Here is a 24,942-nt window from a genome sequence, read left to right as displayed (position 1 = left end):
GCTTGCATCCAAATCATTTATGTAAATGACAAAAAGTAGAGGGCCCAGCACCGATCCTTGTGGCACTCCACTGGTCACAGGCCTCCAGTCTGAAAAACAACCCTCCACCACCACCACCCTCTGTCTTTTACCTTTGAGCCAGTTCTGTATCCAAATGGCTAGTTCTCCCTGTATTCCATGAGATCTAACCTTGCTAACCAGTCTCCCATGGGGAACCTTGTCGAACATGGAGATACACAAGTGTGCTGTGTTCTAGGATGTGCTTTTGAGCAGAAATGATGAATTTGTGACACTTGAACTGGAATGCTTACTTTCTCCCCGTTCCTGTCTTGAAGGACAATGCCCACTGATAAAGCAAGTTGGAAATAAAAAGCATTCAGTGACTGTGAACTCAAAGATATCAGCTAATTTTGCTACTACTGATGATACAATTAGGTAACTTTGGTTTCATTGAGTAGAATAATAAAATCTTATAATACAGGAGGCGATCATTTGGCCCATCATATCTTTACCAGCTCCCGAAAATGCTTCCCAGCTCTTTGTTATCCAGTATCAGGTAAACACATAACACCTCAAGTACTCTTAGGACTTTATAAACTGCATATTCTTGATCTTGCTTCTTGTTGTCAATTGTATTTTCTGACATCTGTCATAAACAGACTTGTTACTTTTTTGTACTAATTTCTATCTCTTTTGTCATCAAGTAAGCTCTGGATAACAGCTTGTGTCTTTCTCATAACTAGTTGGAAGAAAACTCTAAGCACACAAACCTTACATACTTTCAGTTAATACTGGCAGATAATGTTGCAGGAATGAGAGGAGAACCATTGCAGGTAATGTGCAGTTATAGGACATAGTTGTTACCTTGAATTTTTTTTTCCTTACTGGATATCTCGCTCATTTTTTCTGTCATGATACGTGGGATATGGATTACAGGAATGAATTGTCAAAAGTGAGATGAAGAGTACAATCTTTTTATTTGAGTTGTTACACCAAATTGGTGTTTTGCCAGTATCTTTCAAACTAGCCAACTGTCTTTTGTCCATATGAATATATCCAACGAAAAATAAGTTAACTACTTCTTCCTTGTGAACATATAAATGGTAGGGTGAACTCAGGGTTGTTTATGTAAAAACTGGTAATTAAACTTGGACTAGCAATTGCAGTATGAAATAACGTTATAGCTGTGGCTAGTATTTCATTGATTCTAGCTATTATTAGCTCCATAGAATGTACTGTATGTTTGTTTACTAGCTGATTTAGTTTTCTCAATCAGGAATGAAAATGAAGTGAAAGACCAATTCTGTCTTTAGTTTAGCTTTTGAGGTGGAATTCTGAGATGAAATGCAACAAACATGTTATTAAAATGCCTAAACTTGGATAGGATGAATTATATTGTAGGAACATATAATTATGCTTACTTCCGGAAGGGTATTTGTGGTCTTATATCGACTGTAAAAACATTGAAGAAGTGGTTTCATATTTTAAAGCAAAATAATTGGCAGAAGGCTCAATAACCAAAAGATACTGATACAAGGTGATTGCCCAAACTACAAAAGGTGACATGAGGAAATCTTCTTATACAGCGATTGGTTGGAATTGGTTAGAATGAAAGTGTGAAGGAGGCAGTATCAGTTGTTAGATATTTAGATAAATAATTAGATTATTTAATATAAATATTTAGATATTTAACCAAGTTTCAGTTGCGACTTCACAGTCAGTCTGTGGGGTCTCCTATATGCTTATGGAAATTCTTCACATACCACCGTACCTTTCACCGTACCTTTCTTCATGCATACCTGGTTTTCCTGATGTACCCAAAGTTGCTCATTTCAATGATTTGAAGTCTGGAAACGGTTTTATGACCTGACCTGAATCTAATTGAATTTCTAATTGAAGTAATAAAGGTAAACTCACCTTTTTTGAGAAGATTTGTAGCTCAGGTTGATGATAAGCCTGTAAGTTAGCTCGCTGAGCTTGAAGGTTTGTTTTCAGATGTTTCATCACTATACTAAGCAACAGCATCAGTGAAAGACTCTGGTGAAAGGCTGGTGGTATGTCCCGCCTCTATTTATAGGTCTTGGTTTTTTAAAGTGGGTAATGTCATTTCCGATTCTCTTTTTCAAGGGAAGGTAGATTGAATCCAAGTCGTTAAGTTTATTGATGGAGTTCTGCTTAGAATGCTTCTAAGAATTCTCGCGTGTGTCTTTGTTTCGTCTGTCCTGGGATATATGTGTTGTTCCTCATGTATCCTGGTGGCAAGTTTCCTGCTCGTTTGTCTGATATAGGTTTTTTTTTACAGTTCTTGCATGGTATCTTGTAAATGAAGTTAGTTTTGCTGGTAATATCTGATGGATCCATTAGGTTCATTAGTTGCTGTTTAAGTATGTTATTAGGTTCCATGATGCCAAGGGGTCTGAGTAGTCTGGAAGTCATTTCTGATATGTCTTTGATGTAAGGTAATGTGGCTATAGTTTTTTGTTGCATTGTGTCTGCTTGTTTGGGTTTGATTTTGGGGAATTGATGGATTGTGTTGATTGGGTATCCGTTTTTCTTGAAAACATTGTGTAGATATTTTTCTTCTGCTTTTTGTAGTTCTTGGGTGCTGCAGTGTGATGTAGCTCATTGAAATAATGTCTTGATGCAGCTTTATGGATGTTGGGGTGATTGCTTTTGAAGTTTAGTATTTGGTCCGTGTGTGTTGTTTTTCTGTAGACACTGGTTTGAAGCTCTCCGTTAACTGTACATTCAACTGTCACATCTAGTAAAGTCACCATAGTAGTACCAGACCATAGGTCTGCTCTCCCATTAGAGGGAAAGGTGACTGGTGCTGGTTTAACATGAGGGTCTCCACGCCTCCGGTGAGGGGAGGATTTGAGAAGGAAATTCTTTCACGGTAACCTCAGCTCAAATAGGAGTTGAACCCATGCTGTTGGTGCTACTCTGCCTCAGGGACCAGCTGTCCAGCAAATTGAGTTGTTTGATCAACATGAGCAATTTAAGGAGTATTCTGCCTTTCAATAATTAGTCATTTTGAATTCACTATTGCATTTACTTAATTTTAATGAGTCTGCAAGTAAGTTGAACTCAAATGTTCTGTCAGTGTCGTTTCAAAAGGCAACATTTTGTCAACAGGATTAAGTGGAAACATATGTACATTTATTGTAATGAAATAAACTGGATCACCAATTAATTATTACTCACTTGTACATCAAGCAAAGATCCCAGAGTATGAGATCACTCCCCAAAATCCAAAATTGTCTCTGCTTTTGATCAGAAATTTGAGGAACATATGTTCCAGATTCGTCATGCATTTGCTATTTAATGGAGAACTAAAAAGTTTCAATTTTAGATCAGAAACAAGTTTCAATTCACAGCGCAAAAGCAAAAGGGAATCAAAGGACTCTTCAGACTTAGAAGTACTTAAGACTTAGCTGATGTCATAAATTATTTTGTGATATTTCTATCCTGTAAGATTATATTGTATCATGATTAACGCCAAACTGGAGATTCCACTAATAAAACAGAAGAAAGCATAGAGTCCCTACAGTGAGGAAAGAGGCCATTCGACCCATCGTGTCTGCACTGACCCTCCAAAGAATATTTCATCTGACCCACTTCAGAGCCCCCTGAAAAAATGTGCATAGTCCTTTTATATAGGTAAATGTAGCAATCATGTTGTTCTAGCTTTTACAACAACCAGATAATCTGTATTTATTTTAAAAAGGAATGTTTGTTAGTTTCATGGAATAAATGCTTGCTCTTTAAATACTACTGTGAGCAATTTTAAAGGAAGGTGAAGTTTGTTTTAATATCTTTTAAGATGAAAGACCCTTCTAACAGTATCTCAAACTAGATTCTGTATGCAAACTTTACATGGAGCTTCAGTTTGAGTGCTACTATTGAGCAAGGTTGATATTATGCTTTATTTTACATTTGCCATCACAGTACGTATTTAGTATATATGTTAAAACATTGTCTGCTTTTTGAGGTAATGTCAGGGTCAGCAACACACTGGGTTGAAACAGAGTGCAGGTCTGCCACCTGCATATCAAATTCTTCCTTACTGCACTCTAACATCAGTGACAATTCCAAATTAAATAAAATAGAAGGACATTTGTTTCTTTTGCTAGTATCTGCTCTAGTTTTAATTGATTGAGTTTTCCTATATTTTGATGAAGGTCTTTGTATCCAGTCAGTCCTAGAGAAATCTCCTGTAGAGTTGATTAAATTAATACGCTGGTGTGCGTTTCGTTCTTCTTGATTTGTTTGTAGTGAACAGTAATCTAGAGACCTCAGTACAGTCCCAATTCATTTGCAAGTTTTTGGTTTTCTTAGCATTTTGTAACACGTGTCAATAGTAACAGAAATTGGAAGAAAAACAGAAATTGCAGGAGAGACTCTGCAGTTCTGGCAGCATCTGTGGAGAGAAAACGGAGTCAATGTTTTTGGTCTAGTGACCCTTCATTGGAACCAGATAAGCTTGGCCAGTTGGAGGAGGGTGGTTGTGGATGGGGACAGTTCAGGTCTTTTTTCCAGGAAGAAGTATAAAACCCTGAGACCGTTCTGATGGGAGATGTACATGTAAAGGGATTGCATGCCCATGGTAAAGAGGAGGCAGCTGGTGCATGTCAGTTGAAATATCTGAAACTGACATAAAGCTTCAGAAGAATCAGGGATGTAACTGGAAAAGACTAGATAAAGAGAGAAAAAAGTTTAGTCAAGTTGGGAAGAGATAAGTTCTATGAGAAGAAACAGGCAGCAACAGTGGGTCAGTCTGGGTTGTCCAGTTTGTAGATTTTGGGAAGAAGGTAGAAGTGGGCTGTATGGAGTTGGGGGACTGAATTCAGAGGCTGTTGGGGGGAGATTCCCAGATACCTTGTAATTCAGTAACTGTTGTGGATACAATAGCCTGATGTTCGATGATGGTCCAAAGGGACATAAGATGGTGTCTGAGATCTGGCGCTCAGCCTCCACAATGTAGAGGTCAATACATCAGCCAACAACAGCATTACCGTCGGCAGGCTTGATTACAATGTCCAGGGTTGGAGCTGAGACAACAGAGTATAGTCAGTTCAGAGGGAGATTGAATGGGTGAGAGGGGCAGAGAAATTAAGGCAACTGGTGTCCTATCAGCAGGAGCTCTCTCAATGAACAGGTTGAATGCAGGTAAAAGACTTGAGATGGCAGAGTGTTGCAGCATTTTGTCTGTGGGACAGGGAGAGGCCTCTTGTCCAAAGAAATGGGACACGGGGGAGAAGGCAACAGAAGAAGATTTCACCATCATGTGGTGCCTATAATCTATTGAGGTGGAGGCGCAGAGGGATTAAAAATAACTCCGTTGCTGATTATAGTTCAGCATCAGAGAGCAGAAGGTCAGAATAGATAGTACATACCTGTTGCAGTAGGGTTGGGAGGGGGAATGGAAACAGTGGGAAGGGAAGGGCAAGAAGGATCCAGAGAGGCATGGATACCTCTGAGTCATTGCAACTTGTATTCCTCAATGCCTGAATAGAAGAAAAAAAGTTCGAACATTGAACCAACTGGAGAATAAAGAGGAATGGTTTGAGGGGAGGGGGTGCAGGCGCGGGGTCTGGGGAGTTATGAGATGGTGTGAGGAGGCACTGATGGAGAGAAAAGTTGAGAGTGTGCATATAGTGATGCATGGAACCAAGTATGGTCTCAGGATATGGCAATGAGATGTTGGCTGTGAAAGTAAGTTTTGGCAAATACCTAGTCAAACACCAAGAGCAACAATGAAAGTAATGACGGTGAACAAGAAGAAAGATTAGAGTGGAAATCCTGTTGGAGAGAGGAGCAAAACTTCTTCAAGGTTGGCATACTTGGAAGAGATGTGGCAGTGAGTTAATCACTAAAATAAACTAGATGAAATCTGAATTAAAACAGAATTTCTGGAGAAACTTAGGAGGTCTGGCAGCATCCGTGGAGAGAAATCAGATTCACCATTTCATGTCCAGTGACCCTTCATCAAAACTAGAATCTGAAAAACTAGTAGTAGAAGTTGCTTTTATTGTCCAATAAGCAACCACAGGGAGATGATGGCAAAATGTCAGTGTTAGTGAACTGGCACCTGGTAGAATCTAAATTCAGTAAATTAATATGGAATTGTGAGCTATTCTCAATAATGGTGACCCTGAAGCTATGATCAATTGCTGTGAAAATTAATTTGGTTCACTAATGTCCTGCAGTAATTCCCCTTGCTTAATCAAAGTTAACAATCGCACAACACCAGGTTATAGTCCAATAGGTTTATTTGAAAGCACTAGCTTTTGGAGCGCAGCTCTTTCATCAGGTGGTTGGATGAAGGAACAGTGCTCCGAAAGCTAGTGTTTCCAAATAAACCTGTTGGACTATACTCTGGTGTTGTGTGATTGTTAATTTTGTACACCCCAGTGCAACACCGGCACTTCCAAATCTTGCTTAATCAAGTCTACATGTGATTCCAGAGCCACAATAATGTGGTTGACTTTTAACTGCCCTCTGAAATGTCCCAGACAGCCTTCTAAAAAGCAGTTAGGCATGGGCAGCAAATACTGGCATTGCCAGTGATGCCACATTGAACTAAAGAAATAGCAATAGCTTCAACACAATCTGGATATGCAGTGTAGACTTAATTTTCCATGGAACCAGTTCATTTCGTAACATTTCCATTTTTATATTTTCCCAACTATGTCTTTGGCTTACATGCAACTGAAAATACCATGCAATAAGATTTCACATTTTAAAGAGGGAAAGAAAAGCCAACAAGAGTATTTCATAAGAACTTTAAAACCAAAATTCCAAACAGTTCTCACCATTCTCTTTTAAGTTTCAACTTAAAAATTCTTTTTTTTATGGTATAGTTCTTTCAGAGTCCATTCAAATCTCCTTGAAATAGATCAGTATGTGTCACAGCTCCTTGGAATTTTCTCAGCTTTTCCTTCGTTTCCCAGTTATCTTGCGCAATGAGGTGTTTCTCACATTATCCCACCAGTATTTGGCTAGGTGGATCTTCCCAGTTCTTAACGAATTCGGATTTCCCCAGCCTAAAGAAGAGGCTCACTTGTAAATGCCTGAAGTGACTCCAAATCAGAAGCACCTCTGATTCCTAATGGTTCACTACTCTATAATCTCCAACCTTAAATCCTCTCTGTGCCATCTTCAAGACACTCTGTAGACAGACTGATCAATGTAGCCAAATGTACAAATACAAAATACTAATTTCTAACATCATTAGTCCTTCTCTTTGCCATCACAATACCCACATTGCTGGCTAGCCAACATTTACTGCCCATCCTGATTTGCCCTTGGGAAAGTGGTGATGAGCTGCATTCTTGTGGTGTTGATTGGCCCACAGTGCTCTTAAGGAGGGAATTCCAGGATTTTGACACAGTGAGCAATGATATCTTTCAAGTCAGGATGGTGACTGGCTTGTTTGGGAACCTGCAGGTGGAGGTGGTCCCATCTATCTTCTGTTCTTGTCCTTCAGATGGAAGTGATTGTGGGTTTGGAAGGTGCTGTCTGAGGACCTTTGGTGAATTTCTGCAGTGCATCTTATAAGTAGTCTATAGTTTTGCTGTTGAGTATTGGTGGTGGAAGGATTGGATGTTTGTGAGTGTGGTGTCAATCAAGCATGCTGCTTTATCCTGGATGGTTTCCAACATCTTATGGTTGTTGGAGCTGCACTCACCCAAGCAAGTGTGGAATGTTGCATCACCAATGACTTGTGCCTTGTATATAGTGAACATATCAGGAGATATGTTACATGCTGCAGTATTCCTAGTCTCAGATCTGCTGTTGCAACCACTATATTTATATGATAAGTCCAGTTGAGTTTCTGGTCACTCACAGCCCCCAGACTGATGATAGTGGGGGATTCAACTGTTGCATTTTATTTTTGACTTTAAACTTGTCTTTTGATATGTGAAAAATATATAGAGGTTTTAAAACCCCTTTTTATGCTCCAGGTCCCTTTAAACCTTTCTTTGATTGAAATTGTGTTAACAATTTAATCTGTCTCCTCATCTCTCTTCCCTATTATATTTTATTCTATGTAAATTTCTTGTAATTGATGCACAGTTTTGATTCAGTTAATCTCCGTTTCTCTCAGTTGATAGTCATGACTGGGATTTGTATTGAAACAAAGCCCACGGAATTGGTGAATGACTTATGAATTATTCTCCAACTAATTATAAATTTAAGAAACATCATATGGAGTCATAGAGAGCTACAGCATGGAAGCAGAGCCTTTGGTCCAACTTGTTCATGCCTACCAGATATCCTAAATTAATCTAGTCCCATTTGCCAGTATTTGGCCCATATCCCTCTAAACCCTTCCCAATTATGTACCCATCCAGATGCCTTTTAAATACTCTAATTGGACCAGTCTCCACCACTTCCTGTGGCAGCTCATCAAATACATGCACCACCTTTTGCGTGAAAAAAGTTGTCTCTTAGGTTCCTTTTTAAGTCTTTTCCCTCTCACCCTAAACCTATGCCCTCTAGTTCTGGACTCCCCAAATCAAGGAAACAACTTTGTCTGTTTACCCTATCCATGCCCCTTATGATTTTATAAACCTCTATGCAGTCACCCCTCAGCCTCTGATGCTCCAGGGAAAACAGCCCCAGCCTATTCAACTCTCCTGACCACTCAAACTCTCCAATCCTGGCAACATCCTTGTAAATCTTTTATCTATAATAAATCTTAAATTTTTGGGATTGCATGTTGGTCTTCTCACTGTATTAGAAATGAAAAATTCTATGATCTACTTAAAATCAGAAAATTCACAGGTCACTAAAAGGTTGATTTGTGGTGAAATAATTTGGGAATGATAGCAGATTTGAATGCTGAGGATTATCAACAGTTACACTATTTTCCCCATCTGTGTATAATCCTGAGCCCTTGAGGGAATTCCTTGCAAGTTTTGCTTTTGAAGTTATGTGGATTGTGATGTGCCGTGTATGGAAAGTTTAAAAAGATCAAACAGCATATAAACAGACCCAAAAACAGTTGATGGCATAAATGGTGGCTGGAAAATGCTTATAGTGTTTTGAATATGACTTATGGATATTTTAGATCAGTTCTGCAGATTAACTGTTAAATTTCATGTTGGAAGGCAAATTTGTATTAAGTTAAAATTTCATGCTATTCAAAGCAGTTTTAAAATTTGGAAATGCTTGAAGAACTTATCAAAATATTGAAAGGTTTGTAAATGTCTGAAAATTACAATTAATTTTGCTGTAAATGCACAGATATTTTTTGAATATTTTTTCATTCAGAATCCATTTAGATTTCAAAGTATGCATGCCATTTATGTCTATACAAACAAATATTTAGTTGTACATATTGTATAAGGCTGAGCTGGATTATAAAATGCACAGATGTACCTTGGAAAGCTACTTCCAAGTGCCAAACTAAATGGTTTCAGTGCTTTGCAACAAATCAGTTAGTTCAATTTATCCAAGAAGTGGATTTGAGAGAAGGCACATTATATTGAAGTACAGGGGGAAACCAAATCGACATGCTGAACAATAAGTTAAGAATGGCAACAGATATAAGTGAGATCAACCTTTGGATGCGAAGTGCATCACCCACATTTGCTTCTTAGGGTTGTTTGTGATGTATCATAATACCATGACATGTAGAAACAGAAATGGGCCATTTGACCCATCAAGTCTGCTCCACCATTCAATGAGATGCTAATTTCAAATCCGCTTTCCTGTTTGTTCACCATAACCCTTGATCCCCTTACTGATTAAAAATCTCTTTACCTCAGCCTTGAATATTCTTAATGAGACAGACTTGACAGTCCTCTGCAGTACAGAATTTCACATATTCACTAATCTCTGAGAGAAGAAATTCCTGCTCATTATGTAGTAAATGGAGTCATATCATCTGAGCCACTTAATACTTTAAATATCTTTAATATGTTTAACATATTGACCTTAAACTTCATAACCTTTATACATAGTTTATCCTTTAAATGTAGATTCACTTTTGTTTCTAAATTCTGCCCTCCATCTAATATAGGATTTGAAATAAGGTCACCAGAATTGTACACTACATTGTAAAACCTCAGTATAATCTTTGTAAACCTATCCTCCAGTATTGTGGCTGACGATAGATCCTAAAAATGCTACTTGCTTTTTAAATTGTTTATTCACATTAAATGACCTTTGAAAATTACCCACTTGCCAAATATTTGGTCTTTCACAGTGTTTGCATGGCTAATTCTGTTAATTATATACTCGTGGAATTCTTTCTTCCAATGTACAATAGCTTACATTTGCTCATATTAAATATTAAATGGTCAAACCACAATATATCAATGACATCCATTGTCCTTCCAAAATCCTTTTGTTTTATATATTTTAACATAGTCTTCAAGTTTAATGAACTTGCATCTAATTTAAGTATCAAGATCATAAAGAAGATAAGGTCAGAAGTCACATAACACCAGGTTATAGTCCAACAGGTTTATTTGAAATCACAAGCTTTCGAAGCACTGTTCCTTCGTCAGGTGAAGTGAAGTGCACAGGCGCAGAATTTATAATCAGAGAGATCAAAAGATCATACAAGTAGTGTGAATGGAGTGTTGACAGGCTGAATAATAAGTCTGTGCAGGTGATCAAGAGTGTCAGACACACTCACACCATGTCTAATCATCAACAAACATCCCCACTTCTGATTTTATGATGGAGGGAAGGTCTTTGTAGTAGCTGAAGATTGTTCTCCTTGAGCATTACCCTGAGGATCTCCTGGAACTGGTAAAATTCCTGTGCCTAATGTAATTCCAACCAGCAGAAATTTTCCCCTGATTCCCATTGACTCCAGTTTTTCTAGAACTCATCATGCCACTTTTGAACCCACACTTTATGTATACATGTACCCAATGTCCTTCGCTGTCGCATGCTTTGCAGATGTGAAGAAATGCTATAGATTACATCTGGGTGAGGCCTGGAGGAGCAATTGGTGAGCTCTTATCACCTGGTACCTGCTCAGACTACTACTTTGTTGATAATTGCTGTCTTCAAAATTCCCTCCAAAGAGTATCAGGTATGGAATGAGCTGGCAGAGGAAGTGGTGGAGGCTGGTACAATTGCAATATTTAAAAGGCATTTGGATGGGTATATGAATAAAAAGGGTTTGGAGGGATATTGGCCGGGTGCTTTCAGTTGGGACTAGATTGGGTTGGGATATCTGGTTGGCATGGACTGGTTGGATCAGAGGGTCTATTTCCATGCTGAATATCTCTATGACTCTATCTACTTTCTCTCTACCGCTTTGAAGAACAGGAAACTGGATATACATTAGGTGAGAATAGCAGATAATAAAATATTAATGCATGCAAATTGGCTACTTGCTACTGACAAGCCGAATTCTTGTTTCACTGTTTAAACTTTGAGTGAACAATCAGATCTTTTTCTCAGCATCAAGAAACTCATTTTTCTATTCTCCCAATTGACTCACCATTGCCTATGTCATTCAGGGGCTAGGAAGGTGTAGTTCGTTTAATGGCTCTTTGCTTAAATGTGTGCAGTATTTAGAATGCAGTAAATGAATTAACAATATATATTATAAACAGTTGTACTTTTATGTGTTTGTTTACTTCGACTATGAAAGAATATGGTGTCTTGAGCAAAGTCAGTATTTCTACCTGGATGCATGTTGCCATGACGATGGTCATTCAGAAGGGAAAGGTCTCTTAGATATCCCTGAGAACCCTCAGTTAGAGACATTCTGCTCAGGGAAAAGGGAGCAACTAGAGACCCCAAATCTCTCATTCATCATGCAGGAGCACAGGTGGGAACAGTTGCTTGATTCAAAAAGAAAAAAATTCATGAGAATTTGAAGAGAGGCTGGAAAAAAATTGTTTAGTTAGTGCTAGAGGATAGATCACCATGAATAACACTGCTCTTGAAGGATAGTGGTATTATCGCTGAACTGTTAATCCAGAGACCCAGATAATTTCCTAGGGACCCGGATTTGAATCCAGCCATGGCAGACAGTGGAATTTGAATTCAATAAAATCTGGAATTAAGACTCTAATCATGACCGTGAATCCATTGTCAATTGTTGGAAAAACCCATCTGAGTCACTAATGTTGTTCAGGGAAGGAAACTGCCAACCTTACCTGGTCTGGCCTACATGTGACTCCAGACCCACCGCAATGTGGTTCACTCTTAACTGCCCTCTGGGCAATTAGGGATGGGCAATAAATGTTGCCTAGCCAGCGATGCCCTCGTCCTGTGTATTAAAAGAAAGGTTACTGGGCTGGCAAAGAAGAAGAATAGAAATATATCCCTAACATCTCTGTCTGCAACCAGTAGCTTGTTCATTGTGAACAGCTGAAGGGATATGCTGTTCGTTATGAACTGCCAGTCTTTGCATGCATAGCCTTACATACCTGGTATCACATTGGTGCTAAAATTCACATACCATATCACTAATTTGTGTGACGAACAGAATTTTTCTTTTTGACTTGATAACAACATCCTGTTCACAATAGGCAAGGGATTGATATTACCTCATTAAAGCCTTAGGTTAATAAACCTGCAACATTGCATCAAACATTAGATGTGATTCCACTGTTGCATAACATTTTTACTGACTGTCTTTGGTGTGTGAACAATTACACTGACAGCCAATTTTGGGATCATGAGGCTGACTCTTGGCATGTTGCACATGATGTGTACTGGAAGCTAACTACGTCAATACATCTGTTCTTTGCAGACAGAAAGAACATTTACACACACTGCGCTTATTTCAGCTCAAATAAAAGATGCCAAATGTTGGCTCATTTTCTAGGGCAAAACTGTGACCAATTAGAGACAACTTATCTGTTTTAATTTTTTGTGGGAAACCAAGTCCCACTATTGCTTGAGTGACCACAAAAGTTAAAGATTTTATAAATATGCAAACCTACACAATTTACTGAAATTTTAGACCCAGATTTATAAAAAGCATGGACAGGGTAAAATAGATCATGGACAGAAAGGAAAACCTGGAAAGACAGTTCACTAATCTTTGTCTTCAGGTTCTGTTGTTGGAAATGAGCCTTATAATTTTTAACCCCAAGAGAGAAAATGCTGGAAAATCTCAGCAGGTCTGGCATCATCTGTAAGGAGAGAAAAGAGCGGACATTTCGAGTCTATCTGACCCTTTGTCAATGCTTATAATTTTTATGCTGGCCAGCATGTTGCTTCAATCATCTTTCTCCAGTTTATTCCACTGGTTGGTAGACACAAGGTAGCTGGCACGCCTATAAAAATGATCTAACCTATCAGTTAGAAATTACAGAATATAACATACAGAAAGATAAATAGTGTTCTTCAGCTTTACAGTGAATTTTGACTGCAGAAAACAGAGAAACTGCTTCTGAGCTGAGGAAGAACTGAATATTTCTCCCTTTCTGTAACTTTGACAACTTCAAGCTGTTCAGTTACCTGAGAAACTGTCACACTGTTATTGACAGGCAAATAGGTATCTGTCATTGTTAGTCACTAGTCTATAGACCAAACAACTTTTGCCAGCAAAAACTGCATTTTTACATCTCCTTGGCTTCAAATTATCTGCAGTTTAAATTCCAATTGCTGTATTTCTTGTTCAAACATTGTTTACGTCATGCCTACCATGGATGACAGGTTAGACCATAAGACATAGGAGTGGAAGTAAGGCCATTCAGCCCATCGAGTCCACTCCGCCATTCAATCATGGCTGATGGGCATTTCAGCTCCACTTACCCGCATTCTCCCCGTAGCCCTTAATTCCTTGTGACATCAAGAATTTATCAATTTCTGCCTTGAAGACATTCAGCGTCCCAGCCACCACTATACAATCCCAGGATCCTCAGCCGTTCATTGTATGTTAGACCTACCATTCCAGGGATCATCCGTGTGAATCTCCGCTGGACACGCTCCAGTGCCAGTATGTCCTTCCTGAGGTGTGGGGACCAAAATTGGACACAGTACTCCAAATGGGGCCTAACCAGAGCTTTATAAAGTCTCAGTAGCACAACAGTGCTTTTATATTCCAACCCTCTTGAGATAATTGACAATAAGGTTACTTATTTCCAAAATTGCAGCGGCTCTTTCAAGCATTTTTTTAAAACAGCAGTTTCTCATATCAGTTCACAGGTTTTAAGACTACAAAATAAAATAACAGACTCCTTACATTTCCCATGGCAACACCTCTACCATTTAGATTCCAAATGCGAGCCGTTCAGCACTCTACTAACATGCATTATAAATGTTGGTTTTCCTCTTAGATTCCACTTATTCTTTCAAATTGTTCTAAAGAATGCAAGATCAAGAAAACTTAGAAAATCTGCAACTTTTGCAATATTCAAGGTTTGTAGTACCAATTGCCATTTTCTGCTACGTTAACAAACAATGAAATAAAACCGATATCTTGTTCCGTGTTCCTTAGGAGATGTTATAGTCATCAACATTTGAACCACATTTACTTTCACATTGGTTTGCTAATTTGCTGTGAATTTGTCTTGAAGGAACATTGCAAGTAACATGCATAATGATTGTGTATAACCCTTTATTGGTATCTTGAAAGTTAATTCCAGTTTAAAATCAACATGATTTTTGATAATGAGTTGAATGGAATCCACTGTATACAGTTCAGCAGCTTGAGCTCTTAAAGCAACTGCCAAACAGATGCTAAAATGAGGCAAGCAAGCATATGATTGTAACATTTTCACATATATGCATGAAGTTAAAAATTGGCAATAGGAAAACAGTTTGTTGGTTCTGATTTAAAAAAAGACTAATAGTGTAATATACAGAAATTTCAAATGCATTCCCTGTGGAGTGAAAAGCTGGTTGAGGAGTTTCCAGGCTTTTTGATTTTGTGAGCAACCCGGGTGCATAGCATGAACCCACCATGCCAAGATTAATTTCCTGTTCCAGTTAATTTGTGTGTATCTCAAGCTGTGGATGCTAACTTGGGTTAGCATCTTGTGTTCTGATTTAGAATTTATCTATCTGTTGCTGACAGCCAGTCATTTTAAATTATTCATGCTAATTAAATCCAAATGGGACGAATCAGTTAAATAATAATTATGTGCATGTAGAACTGACTTTGAGTTGCCTGGTCCCATGAATTTGATACTTGGTTTGAGTTCACCTCCCAGGTCCTTGTGGAACTATAGAATGATTTCAGCACAGAAGGAGACATGTGGCCTCTCTCTGCCCATGTGGGTTCTGTACAAGAGCAACTCATCAAGACTCACTTCCCCACATTTTTGCACAGCCCTACAAAGTACAACTCTTTCTGAAGGGCCACAAAGAATCTGCCATGGTCCCCCTGTCAAACAGATTTTTAAAAATCTAATCATGCCCTGTATGAAATATCTTTCTCATGCTGTCATTGTTTCTTCTGGAAATCACCTTAAATTTAGTGATCTCTGGTTCTCAACTGTTCTCCCAATGGAAACAGTTCATACCCACTACTCTGCTCAGACCTGTTGTGAATTTCATTACTTCAATCAAACTTCTTAAGCCTTTCTTCTCCAAGGAGAGCTGCCCCACCTTCTTCAATCTATCCTGTAAGAGGCCTCGTACTTTTTCTTTTTTGGGGTATAAACTGAAATGGAAGCTGGACTGCATTTAACTGAAATTCCAGGAGAGTTTTGCAAATTGCAAGTCAAGTGCATCATATTTTTGAGCTGTGCCATGCACTTTGTTTTTAAGAAGTGAGGGGTAGCTTTCACGATTGAATGGCGATTGAGGAGATTCTGCCTGATGGTAGCCCTCTGATTGCTTTCAGCTGCAGAGTGTGAAAACTGTAACTGCCAGAGGACAGTAGAGAGAAACATCCAAAGCCTGCAAACTGAAAGCATTCAACCCTCCCACCCCCACCCTTTTTCTCTTCATGTGAGAAAAAAGATAGAAAGGCAACTCAAACTCAAAAAGAATTCAACGAGAAAAGACTTGGGTCCGCTTGAGTAACTATTGAATTGAAGACGCAAGTGTGTTCATAAGTGTACCATCAGTGCTAATGTCTAAAATAAGACTGAAACAATTTAAACCTTGAAAGAACAACTTCCTGCTGATTACCACATACCACCCACATCCCTTGGTGATCAATTAATAGTTTTTCATGTTGAATACTTCTTAGAGCAAGCACTGAGGGTGGCAAGAGTACAGAATGTATTCTGGATGGGGGACTTTAAAGCCATCACCAAGAGAGGTTTGCAGCACCACTAATTACTGAGTGTCTAAGTCATGAAGGATGTAGCTTCTATACTGGGTCTACAGCAAGTAGTAAGGGGATCAACAAGAGCAAAATGCTTACTTGACTTTGTTGTCACTCGTCTATCTGTCACATACATTTCCGTCCTTTGGAACATCAGCAAGAGTGACCACCATACAAATATTGAAGAGACAAAGTCCCATCTTCATATTGAGGCTACCCTCCAGTGTTATGTGGCACTGTCAACATACTGAATGGGACAGACTTTGACAGATGTAGCAACTAACACAAGTGACCTGCTGTGGGCCACCATCAGCAGCATAATTATATTCAACCATTATAAGCAATCTCATTATCCAGCATATGTCCCTCTCTCTACATTTGCCACCAAGTCAGGAAATCATCTTTGCCTCAATGAAAGTCCAGGAGGCTGAGCCAGGAGCAGCAACACGCATAGCTAAGGTAGGATTCAACCTGGTAAGCTGTCAAACAGGACTACTTTAATGCAAAACCCTGGAATCAGGGCAATGTGATCCCACAACCAGCAAATTAGACGTAAGCTCTGCACTTACCAAAAGAAACCTTGAAGATGTTGGGCAATTAACCGACTAATAGGTCTTCATAAATATCCCCATTCTCAATGATAGGTGAATGGGTACATCATTTATAAAGCTAAAATATTTGCATCAAATTTCAGCCAGAAGTACCAAGTGAATGATCCATTTTGACACCCAGCTGACATATCCAGCATTACAGATGTCAGTCTTCAACAATTTTCATTCACTCCACATGCTACAAAGAAATGGTTGAAGTTACTGAATACTATGAAGTCTCTAAGCTGTAAAACATTCTGGCAATTCTACTGAAGGCCTGTGCTCCAGTACTAGCCACACCTTAGCTAAGCTGTTTCATTCCAGCCTCAACACTGGCATCTACCTGACCATGTGCAAAATTGCCCAGATATATTCTGCCCACAATAGGACAAATGCAAGTTAGCCAAATATCACTCCATTGTTTTACTCTGAATCATTAATGAAGTAATGGAAGGGGCCATCAGTATCAATATAAAGCAGTGCTTGCAGAGCTAAAATTTTACACTTATGCTCAATTTGAGTTCTGCAAGGGCCAGTCATCTCCTGACTCATTGCAGCCTTTGTCCAAATATGGACAATAGACCTGGACTCCAGAGGGGAGGTGAGAACGACTGCCTATAGCATTAAGGCAGTGTTTGACCACATATAGCACCAAGGAGTATTAACATTGCTGGAGTCGAGAGCAAACTCTTTGCTGGTATAAAGCACAAAGCAAGTTGGTTATGATTGTTGGAGTAGAAACAAAGAACAAAGAAAATTACAGCACAGGAACAGGCCCTTTGGCCCTTCAAGCCTGCATCAATCCAGATCCTCTATCTAAACCTGTCACCTATTTTCCAAGGATCTGTACCCCTCTGCTCCCTGCCCATTCATTTACCTGTCTAGAAATACCTTAAGTGACGCTATCATGCCCGCCTCTGCCACCTTCGCTGGCAACGTATTCCAGGAACCCACCATCCTCTGCGTAAAGAACTTTACATGCACATTGAACTCGTGACCCCTAGTAATTGAGTTTCCCAATCTGGGGAAAAAAGCTTCTTGCTATCTAACCTGTCTATATCTTATAATTTTGTGGACTTCAATCAGGTCCCCCCCTTAACCTCCATCTTTTAATGAAAATAATCTTAATCTACTCAACTGGTCTTCATAACTAGCACCCTACATACCAGGCAACCTCTCTTCATAGCTAGCACTTTCCATACCTGATGAACCTCCTCTGCACCCTCTCCAAAGCATCCACATCCTTCTGGTAATGTGGCGACCAGAACTGTACACAGTATTCTAAATGCGGCCAAACCAAAGTCCTATGCAACTGTAGCATAACCTGCCAACTCTTGTACTCTATACTCCATCCAATGAAGGAAAGCATACTGTATGTTTTCTTGACCACTCTATAAATCTGTGTTGCCACCTTCAGGATACAATGAACCCGAACACCCAGATCTCTCTGTACATCAATTTTCCCCAGGACTTTTCCATTCACGGTATAGTTCACTCTAGAATTGTGTCTTACAAAACACATCACCTCTCATTTGCCCGGATTGAGCTACATCTGCTATTTCTCCGCTCAATGCTCCAATCTATCTATATTCTGCTGAGTTCTCTGACATTCCCCTTCACTATCTGCTACTCTATCAATCTTTGTGTCACCTGCAAACTTGCTAATCAGACCACCTATACCTTCCTCCAGATCATTTATGTACATCACAAACAACTGTCATCTCAGTCCCAGGACATCACTGCAGGTGTTTCTCAGGGTGGTGTCCTTGGCCCAACCATTTTCACTGCTTTATCAATGACCTTCCCTTCATGATGAAGTCAGAAGTGACATTTTTCTAATTGCATAATGTTCATCGCCATTCATGGCAACTCGGTTTCTGAAACATTCTGTGTCCATCTGCAACAAGACCTGGACACCCAATTCCACGCTCATGCTCACGCAAGTGATGTTTACACCATACAGTACCAGGCAATGTCCAGCTCCAAAAATATAAAATCTAAGCATGACTCCTTTTAAGAATTTACTGTATACTCCATTATCAACAACCTGGGGAATATTATTGACGAGAAACTAAAATAGACCCGGCAATATGGGTACAAATAGCAAGTTAGAGGATAGGAATCCTGCAGAAAGTAATTCTCTGCCTATCTTTCCAAAGCTTGTCCATCATTTGCAAGGTGCAAGTGAAGAATGTGATGATATACTCCCCACTTGCCCCAGTGGCACTCAATAACCTTGAATCTGTACAAGATGAAACAGCCTGCTTGATTGATACCTCAGTCATCATTTTCAGCGTTCACTCCCTGCACCACTGATAAGATCACCAAACCTTCTTTGGCAGCACCTTGCAACCTCTGCCATGTAGAAGGTCAAGTGAGTGCCACCATCTAAATGTTTCCCTCTCAAGTCTCACTGAAATTTGACTTAAAAATCCTGGAACACCCTTTCTAATAGACATCCAAGGACTGCAGCAGTTAAAGAAAAGGCTTCATCTGCTCCGATATACATTTTGAAATTGTTGCCTTTAGTTTATATCACTTCTTGTTTTGTCAGTTCTGTCTAAATCAATGATCATTTTCTTAGGCATTACTACCTTGATCGCTGGTAGAATATTGTCTAGATTTAGTCTGTTACTTCTGGAAGACTGTCAGCATGCTTGAGATTGGTATTGATGCTCGTGATGAGACTTTAATGAGAGAGCAAGGAAACTGCATTCTTTTCACTACAACAGCGTGCTGAGGACATCTGATAGATGTGTACAATATTATGAGAGATTTTGCTGAGATGAATATGGAATGACATTTCCACTGCCTATCGACTTGTTTGAGTTTGATTTATTATTGCCACATGTACCAAGATACAATGAAAAGTATTGTTTTATGTGCTGTACAGGCAGATCGTACCATACAAAGTGCATCAAAGTAGTGGAATAGAATGCCTAATATAGTGTTATAGCCACAGAAAAGGTGCAGAGAGAAAGATCAGCATTAACATTTGAGCAGTCCATTCAAAAGTCTGATAACAGTGGGGAGGAAGCGGTTCTTGAATCTGTTCATATGTGTAATCAAGCTTTTATATCTGCCTGATGGCAGAGAGTGGAAGAGAGTATAACCGGGGTGGGAGGGATCTTTGATTAGCTTGGTGGCTTTCATGAGGCAGCGGGAAGTATAGGTGAAGTCAACAGATCGAAGGCTGGTATGATGATGGATTGGCTTATGTTCATGACTCTGTGTGGTTTCTTGTGATCTTGGGAAGAGCATTTGCCATGCCACACATAGGATGCTTTCTATGGTGCATTGGTAAGAGCCTTTGTGGACATGCTGAATTTCCTTTGCCATCTCAGGAATTAGAGATGTTGTTGTGCTTTCTTGACCGTTATATCACCGTGGGTGGACCAAGGTATATTGTTGGTGATCAACATTCCCAGGAGCGTAACTCACTTAACCATCTCCATCTCAGCACCATTGAGGTAGGCAGGGACATGCTGTCCACTCCGTCTATAAAGTCAGTGACTAGCTCCTTCATTTTGCTAATATTGCTGGAGAGGTTATTGCCTTTACACCATGCTGTTAAGCACTCAATCTGTTTCCTGTATTCTATCTCATCGTGGTTTGAGATCCGACCTACAATGGTGGTGTTGGCATTAAACTTGTAAATAGAGTTGGGGTGGAATTTGGCCACACAGTGAAGAGTGTATGAGGAGTATGGTAAGGGGCTCAGTATGCAGCCTGTGTTATGAATTATGGTGGAAGAGGTGTTGTTGCCTATTCTTAGTGATTGTGATCTCTGGATCAGGGAGTCGAAGATCCAGTTTCAAAGCGGGGAGTTGAGACCTAGGTCTTGCAGTTTGGAGATGAGTTTGTTTCGTACGTGGTGTTGAAGGTGGAGCTTTAGTCAATACGTAGGAGCCTGACATAGTATCTTTGTTATCCAGATGTTAACTTAAGAATAAAAAATGTATTAACATCAGCAAAGAACAAAAGGAAATGTTAAATATTGTTGTATGGTATGGTTTGTTAGGACATTTGCTAACAACCAGAGTAAAAGCAACACTCAGAATTACTTTCAAAAAAGAGAACAAATTTTTGAAGAAGCAAATCTTAATTGTGTATGAGGAACTATAGAGCAAAGATGAGCATAATAGATTTTTCAGAGTTTTCACAGTTGCAGTGGGCTGAATGGCCTCCTATGCTGTAAAATTCTATGACTGAAGACTTTAGCTGGATAAAGGAGACTATTGATAAGACCTATATTATTCATGTAGTATTTTCTCTAAGTTTTTTTTTCTTATTGCTTGAGGAGAAGATATTGCCGTTTTGTTCCTGGGTTGGAATATTATTGTCATCATGGAACAAAAGATATTAAAATCCTGGTATTGATGGATTCTTTCAAGATGTTAACATGACAGCAGATTTATTCAAACAATGCCAATGGGGTTTGTAGAACTTCAAAATATGTGCTTTCTAATTAACATTGAAGCATTGTATTGAAAGTTTTTGATGTTCAAATGGAGGAAATTAATTACAGGTTCTTGCAGTTGGAGTCATTTCAACCAGAATGTTGAAAAGGTTCTTGTCAGCATTGGTGACCTATCAGTGGCTTTATGTTAACCTAGGAGATGTTACTTATTTCTTTGGAATAGCATTGCGTACAAATACTGTTTTACCATAGATCAATACCTCTTAGTATTTTATCAAATTTTGTCAACAACGGTCTCTCATGTCATAATTAAGAAGTTTCTGCATTAGTTATTGCAGGACCCCCCCTTCAAAGAGATTCAATTTCAGACAGTTCTGAGGATAGACAGATTTCAAGATGTTTAATTTTTACATTTCTTAGCTGTTAACAGCTGGACATTTTGAAGGAAGATAGAATGAAATCTACTTTTAACCAAGGCAACATCTTTGAATAATTTCCTCCCCTCCTCCCTCTTTCCAATTCTTTGTTTATACTTATTGCATTATGTTTGATACAAAATATAAAATTCCTGGCAATTATCTGAAGAATTAAAATTGGAAGATGTCAAGTCAATGGAGCCCACTTTCTGGAGGGAGGGGAGTTTGCATTCTTTTGTACATATTTGCAAAAACCAGAGTAGCTTTTTAGACTGTGGTGGCCACCGCATCACCGCTGAGTCTCAAGCTCAACCTTCCATTGCAGAGGAAAAGTTTTTTGATATATAATTAAGTTGACAGCCACTAAAATTGTCTGGGAGACTTGAGTCATCCAATACTCCTAGACTCTTGCATGGTTCCATGGTAACTGAGGAGTTATTTTTAGCAGTGTATGTTCATGGCTATATAAATGTGTGCCACATGAAACCTCAACATACTAAGTCATGCAAAGGAAAGCACTTATCCCACCTGAAAATATAAGATTTTTGTCATGGCCTTAAAGAAATATTCCACTAAACAAAAATATGAAATTAAGATATTGCTGATCTGTGTGATCCAGAATATCACAATGGATTTTATGCCAATGCTATTAAGAGTTAGGAGATTATTTATCGAGATAACATGTGAAGTATTGAACCTTATATGTGTACAAAATTAAAAGTTGTGAATCAACTGTGCTTTGATAATATTGCTTTTACAAAATGGCACCTGTCTGGATTAATTACTTCATCTGCAGTTGGCAATCTGAATCATTTATGGGGACCATTTTGACCCGTTGAATTGGCTCTACCAATTATTATATCATGGTTTCACTTCAACCGTAAAATATTTCAACTTGGACAAGTTGAAGAGAATAAAAAATAAATCGTAAGGTCCTGGGGAGTATTGCTGAATAAAGAGACCTTGGAGTGCAGGTTCATCGTTCCTTGGGAGTGGAGTTGGAGGTAGACAGGGTAGTGAGGAAGGCATTTGGTATGTTTGCCTTTATTGGTCAGTGCATTGAGTATAGGAGTTGAGAGATCATTTTGCGACAATACAGGATATTGGTTAGGCTACTTCTGGAATACTATAAAATTTGAATGTTGTTGCCAGGTTCGGAGGGTTTGAGCTTTAGGGAGAGGGAATGAGCTTCAGGGAGAAGCTGAACAAGCTGGAGCTATTTTCCCTGGAGCATCAGAGGCTGAGAGGTGACTTTATACAGGTTTATAAAATCATGTGGGACATGGATAGGGTCTTTTCCCTGGGCCAAGTGGAGTCCAGAACTAGAGATCATAGGCTTATGGTGGATATCTGGTTGGCATGGATGAGTTGGACTGAAGGGTCTGTTTTCATGCTGTATAGCTTTATAACTAATTATCAACAAGAGGGTTTTGAAGGGAAGTCTTGCTGCAACTGTATACAATACTGGTAAGACCACATCTGGTGTACTTTGAGAAGCTATGATCCTGATTTAAGGAAAGATATTATTTCATTGGAGGCAGTTCAGAGAAAGTTTACTAGGATGTTCCCAGTATGGAGGGATTGTCTTATGACCAAAGGTTATACAGGGTTGGGACTCTACTCATTTGAGAAGAATATAAGGTGATCTCATTGAAACTTATAGAATTCTTATGGAGCTGATATTTCTCTTTATGGGAGAATCTAGAATCAGAGGGCATGATCTCAGAATAAAGCAGTGTCAATATAAGAGTGAAGTAAGGAACAATATTTTATTTGAGGACTGAGAGTCATTGGAACTCCTTGTCACAAGGAATTGTGGAAGCAGAGTTCTTGTTCATATTTAAAACTGAGATAGATAGATTCTTGATCAGTAGGGGAATTAGGTGTTATGGGAAAGGGGAGGAAAGTGGATCTGAGGAATGTTGGATGAGCTGTGATTCTATTAAATGGCAGAACAGGTTTAAGGGGCCAAATGGTGGTCTTCTGTTTCTGTTTCTTATAGTCTTAAGCTTTATGAGAATGATGTGAAGTTATGCATTTTGGCAGGAAGAACAGAGGAGCTGAATATTATTTATGTGGAGAAATACTGCAGAACGTTATAGAACAATATAGTGTTTGGAGTCCTTATCCATCAATCACAAAATGCTAACATTAAAATTCATTGTGTAAAAGGAAAGACAAAAGGAATGTTCGCCTCTATTTCAAAGGGAATGGAAGATAAAAGTAGGGAAGTTTTGCTAAAACTACGCAAGGCCCAAACAGATCACAGCTGGAATAGTATGAGCAGTTTTGGGTCCATTATCTGAGGACAGATATACTGGTGTTAGAATCAGTCCTGAGAAGGTTTTCTAGCGTAATTCTGGGTATGGAGAGATTTTTATATGAGGAGAGGTTGAGTCATATGGGCTTGTACTCATTGGAATTTAGGAGAATGAGAGAAAACTTACTGAAACATATAGGACACTTAGGAGGCTTGACAGTGTGGGTGCAGATAGGCTTGTTCCTCCCTTGTGAGAGATTCTAGTATTGTATGGCATAATTTTAGAAAAATGGATCATGCATTTAATACAAATGAGAAACTTCTCTGAGTGTAATGAATGTGTGAATGTCTTTACTGCAAAGTGTTGTCAAGGCTAGTTCATTCATAGAGTCATAGAGATGTGCAGCACCAAAACAGACCCTTAGGTCAATTTGTCAATGCCGACAGTGCACTAGAAGCTGAGATGGGTAGATTTTTAATTAGTAAGGGGGTCAAGGATTATGGAGATACAGCAGGAAAGTGAAGTTAAGGGTTATCAGATCGGCCATATGTTCATTAAATGACAGAGCAGACCGATGGCCTGCTTCTGCTGCCATGTCTTACGGTCTTTTTATCATGCACCTATGAGGACAGATGCTAGAATGTCACATTGTAAAGGGAGTGTCAGTTTATATTACGTGAGAAAAGTGTGCTTAACAATTAGCAAATTAAACCTTTGGATGAAGCGTTGACATGGCAAATGCAGCACAAAAATATTGGCCATCATGCTTTTGTTGGTGACAATCAAGAGCAAGTAGCATGGTGGAATGGATGAGCACATGGCAGATGGAATTTAATGTACAGAATTGTGAACGGATACATTTTAAGTGGAAAAATAATGAGATGCAATATCAAAGATCCAATTCTAAAGACGCAGGAATAAAGTTAGTATATAAATTTAGTAAGCCCTTCTTCAGGAATGAGGAAAGTTTGTCCAGCAGGCTAAGATAAAAGGTAGGGAGGAGGGACTTGGGGGAGGGGCGTCGGAAATGTGATAGGTGGAAAGAGGT

At 39.0% G+C, this 24,942-nt stretch overlaps 1 protein-coding gene across 3 annotated transcripts in view; it reads left to right on the top strand.

Annotated features, from left to right (window-relative positions):
- The window catches only part of bckdhb (branched chain keto acid dehydrogenase E1 subunit beta), a 284,897-nt gene that overhangs the window by 124,267 nt on the left and 135,688 nt on the right, over positions 1-24,942 (top strand). Inside the window, exons 9-10 of one of the 3 annotated variants that reach the window (XM_043686956.1) lie at positions 1,722-1,729; positions 12,999-13,071. The exons of the other annotated variants lie outside the window; for them this stretch is intronic. Of the exons in view, the coding sequence (XP_043542891.1) occupies positions 1,722-1,729; positions 12,999-13,056 (66 nt within the window). The 3' untranslated portion in view covers positions 13,057-13,071. Of the gene's footprint in view, positions 1-1,721; positions 1,730-12,998; positions 13,072-24,942 lie in introns of those variants that run through there. 3 annotated transcript variants of the gene reach the window in all.

The sequence above is a fragment of the Chiloscyllium plagiosum genome, chromosome 3 (assembly GCF_004010195.1).
Source record: "Chiloscyllium plagiosum isolate BGI_BamShark_2017 chromosome 3, ASM401019v2, whole genome shotgun sequence".
NCBI classification, from domain to species: Eukaryota; Metazoa; Chordata; class Chondrichthyes; order Orectolobiformes; family Hemiscylliidae; genus Chiloscyllium; species Chiloscyllium plagiosum.
The sequence above is the reverse complement of the archived record's forward strand: the minus strand, read 5'-3'. Positions and strand labels throughout refer to the sequence as shown.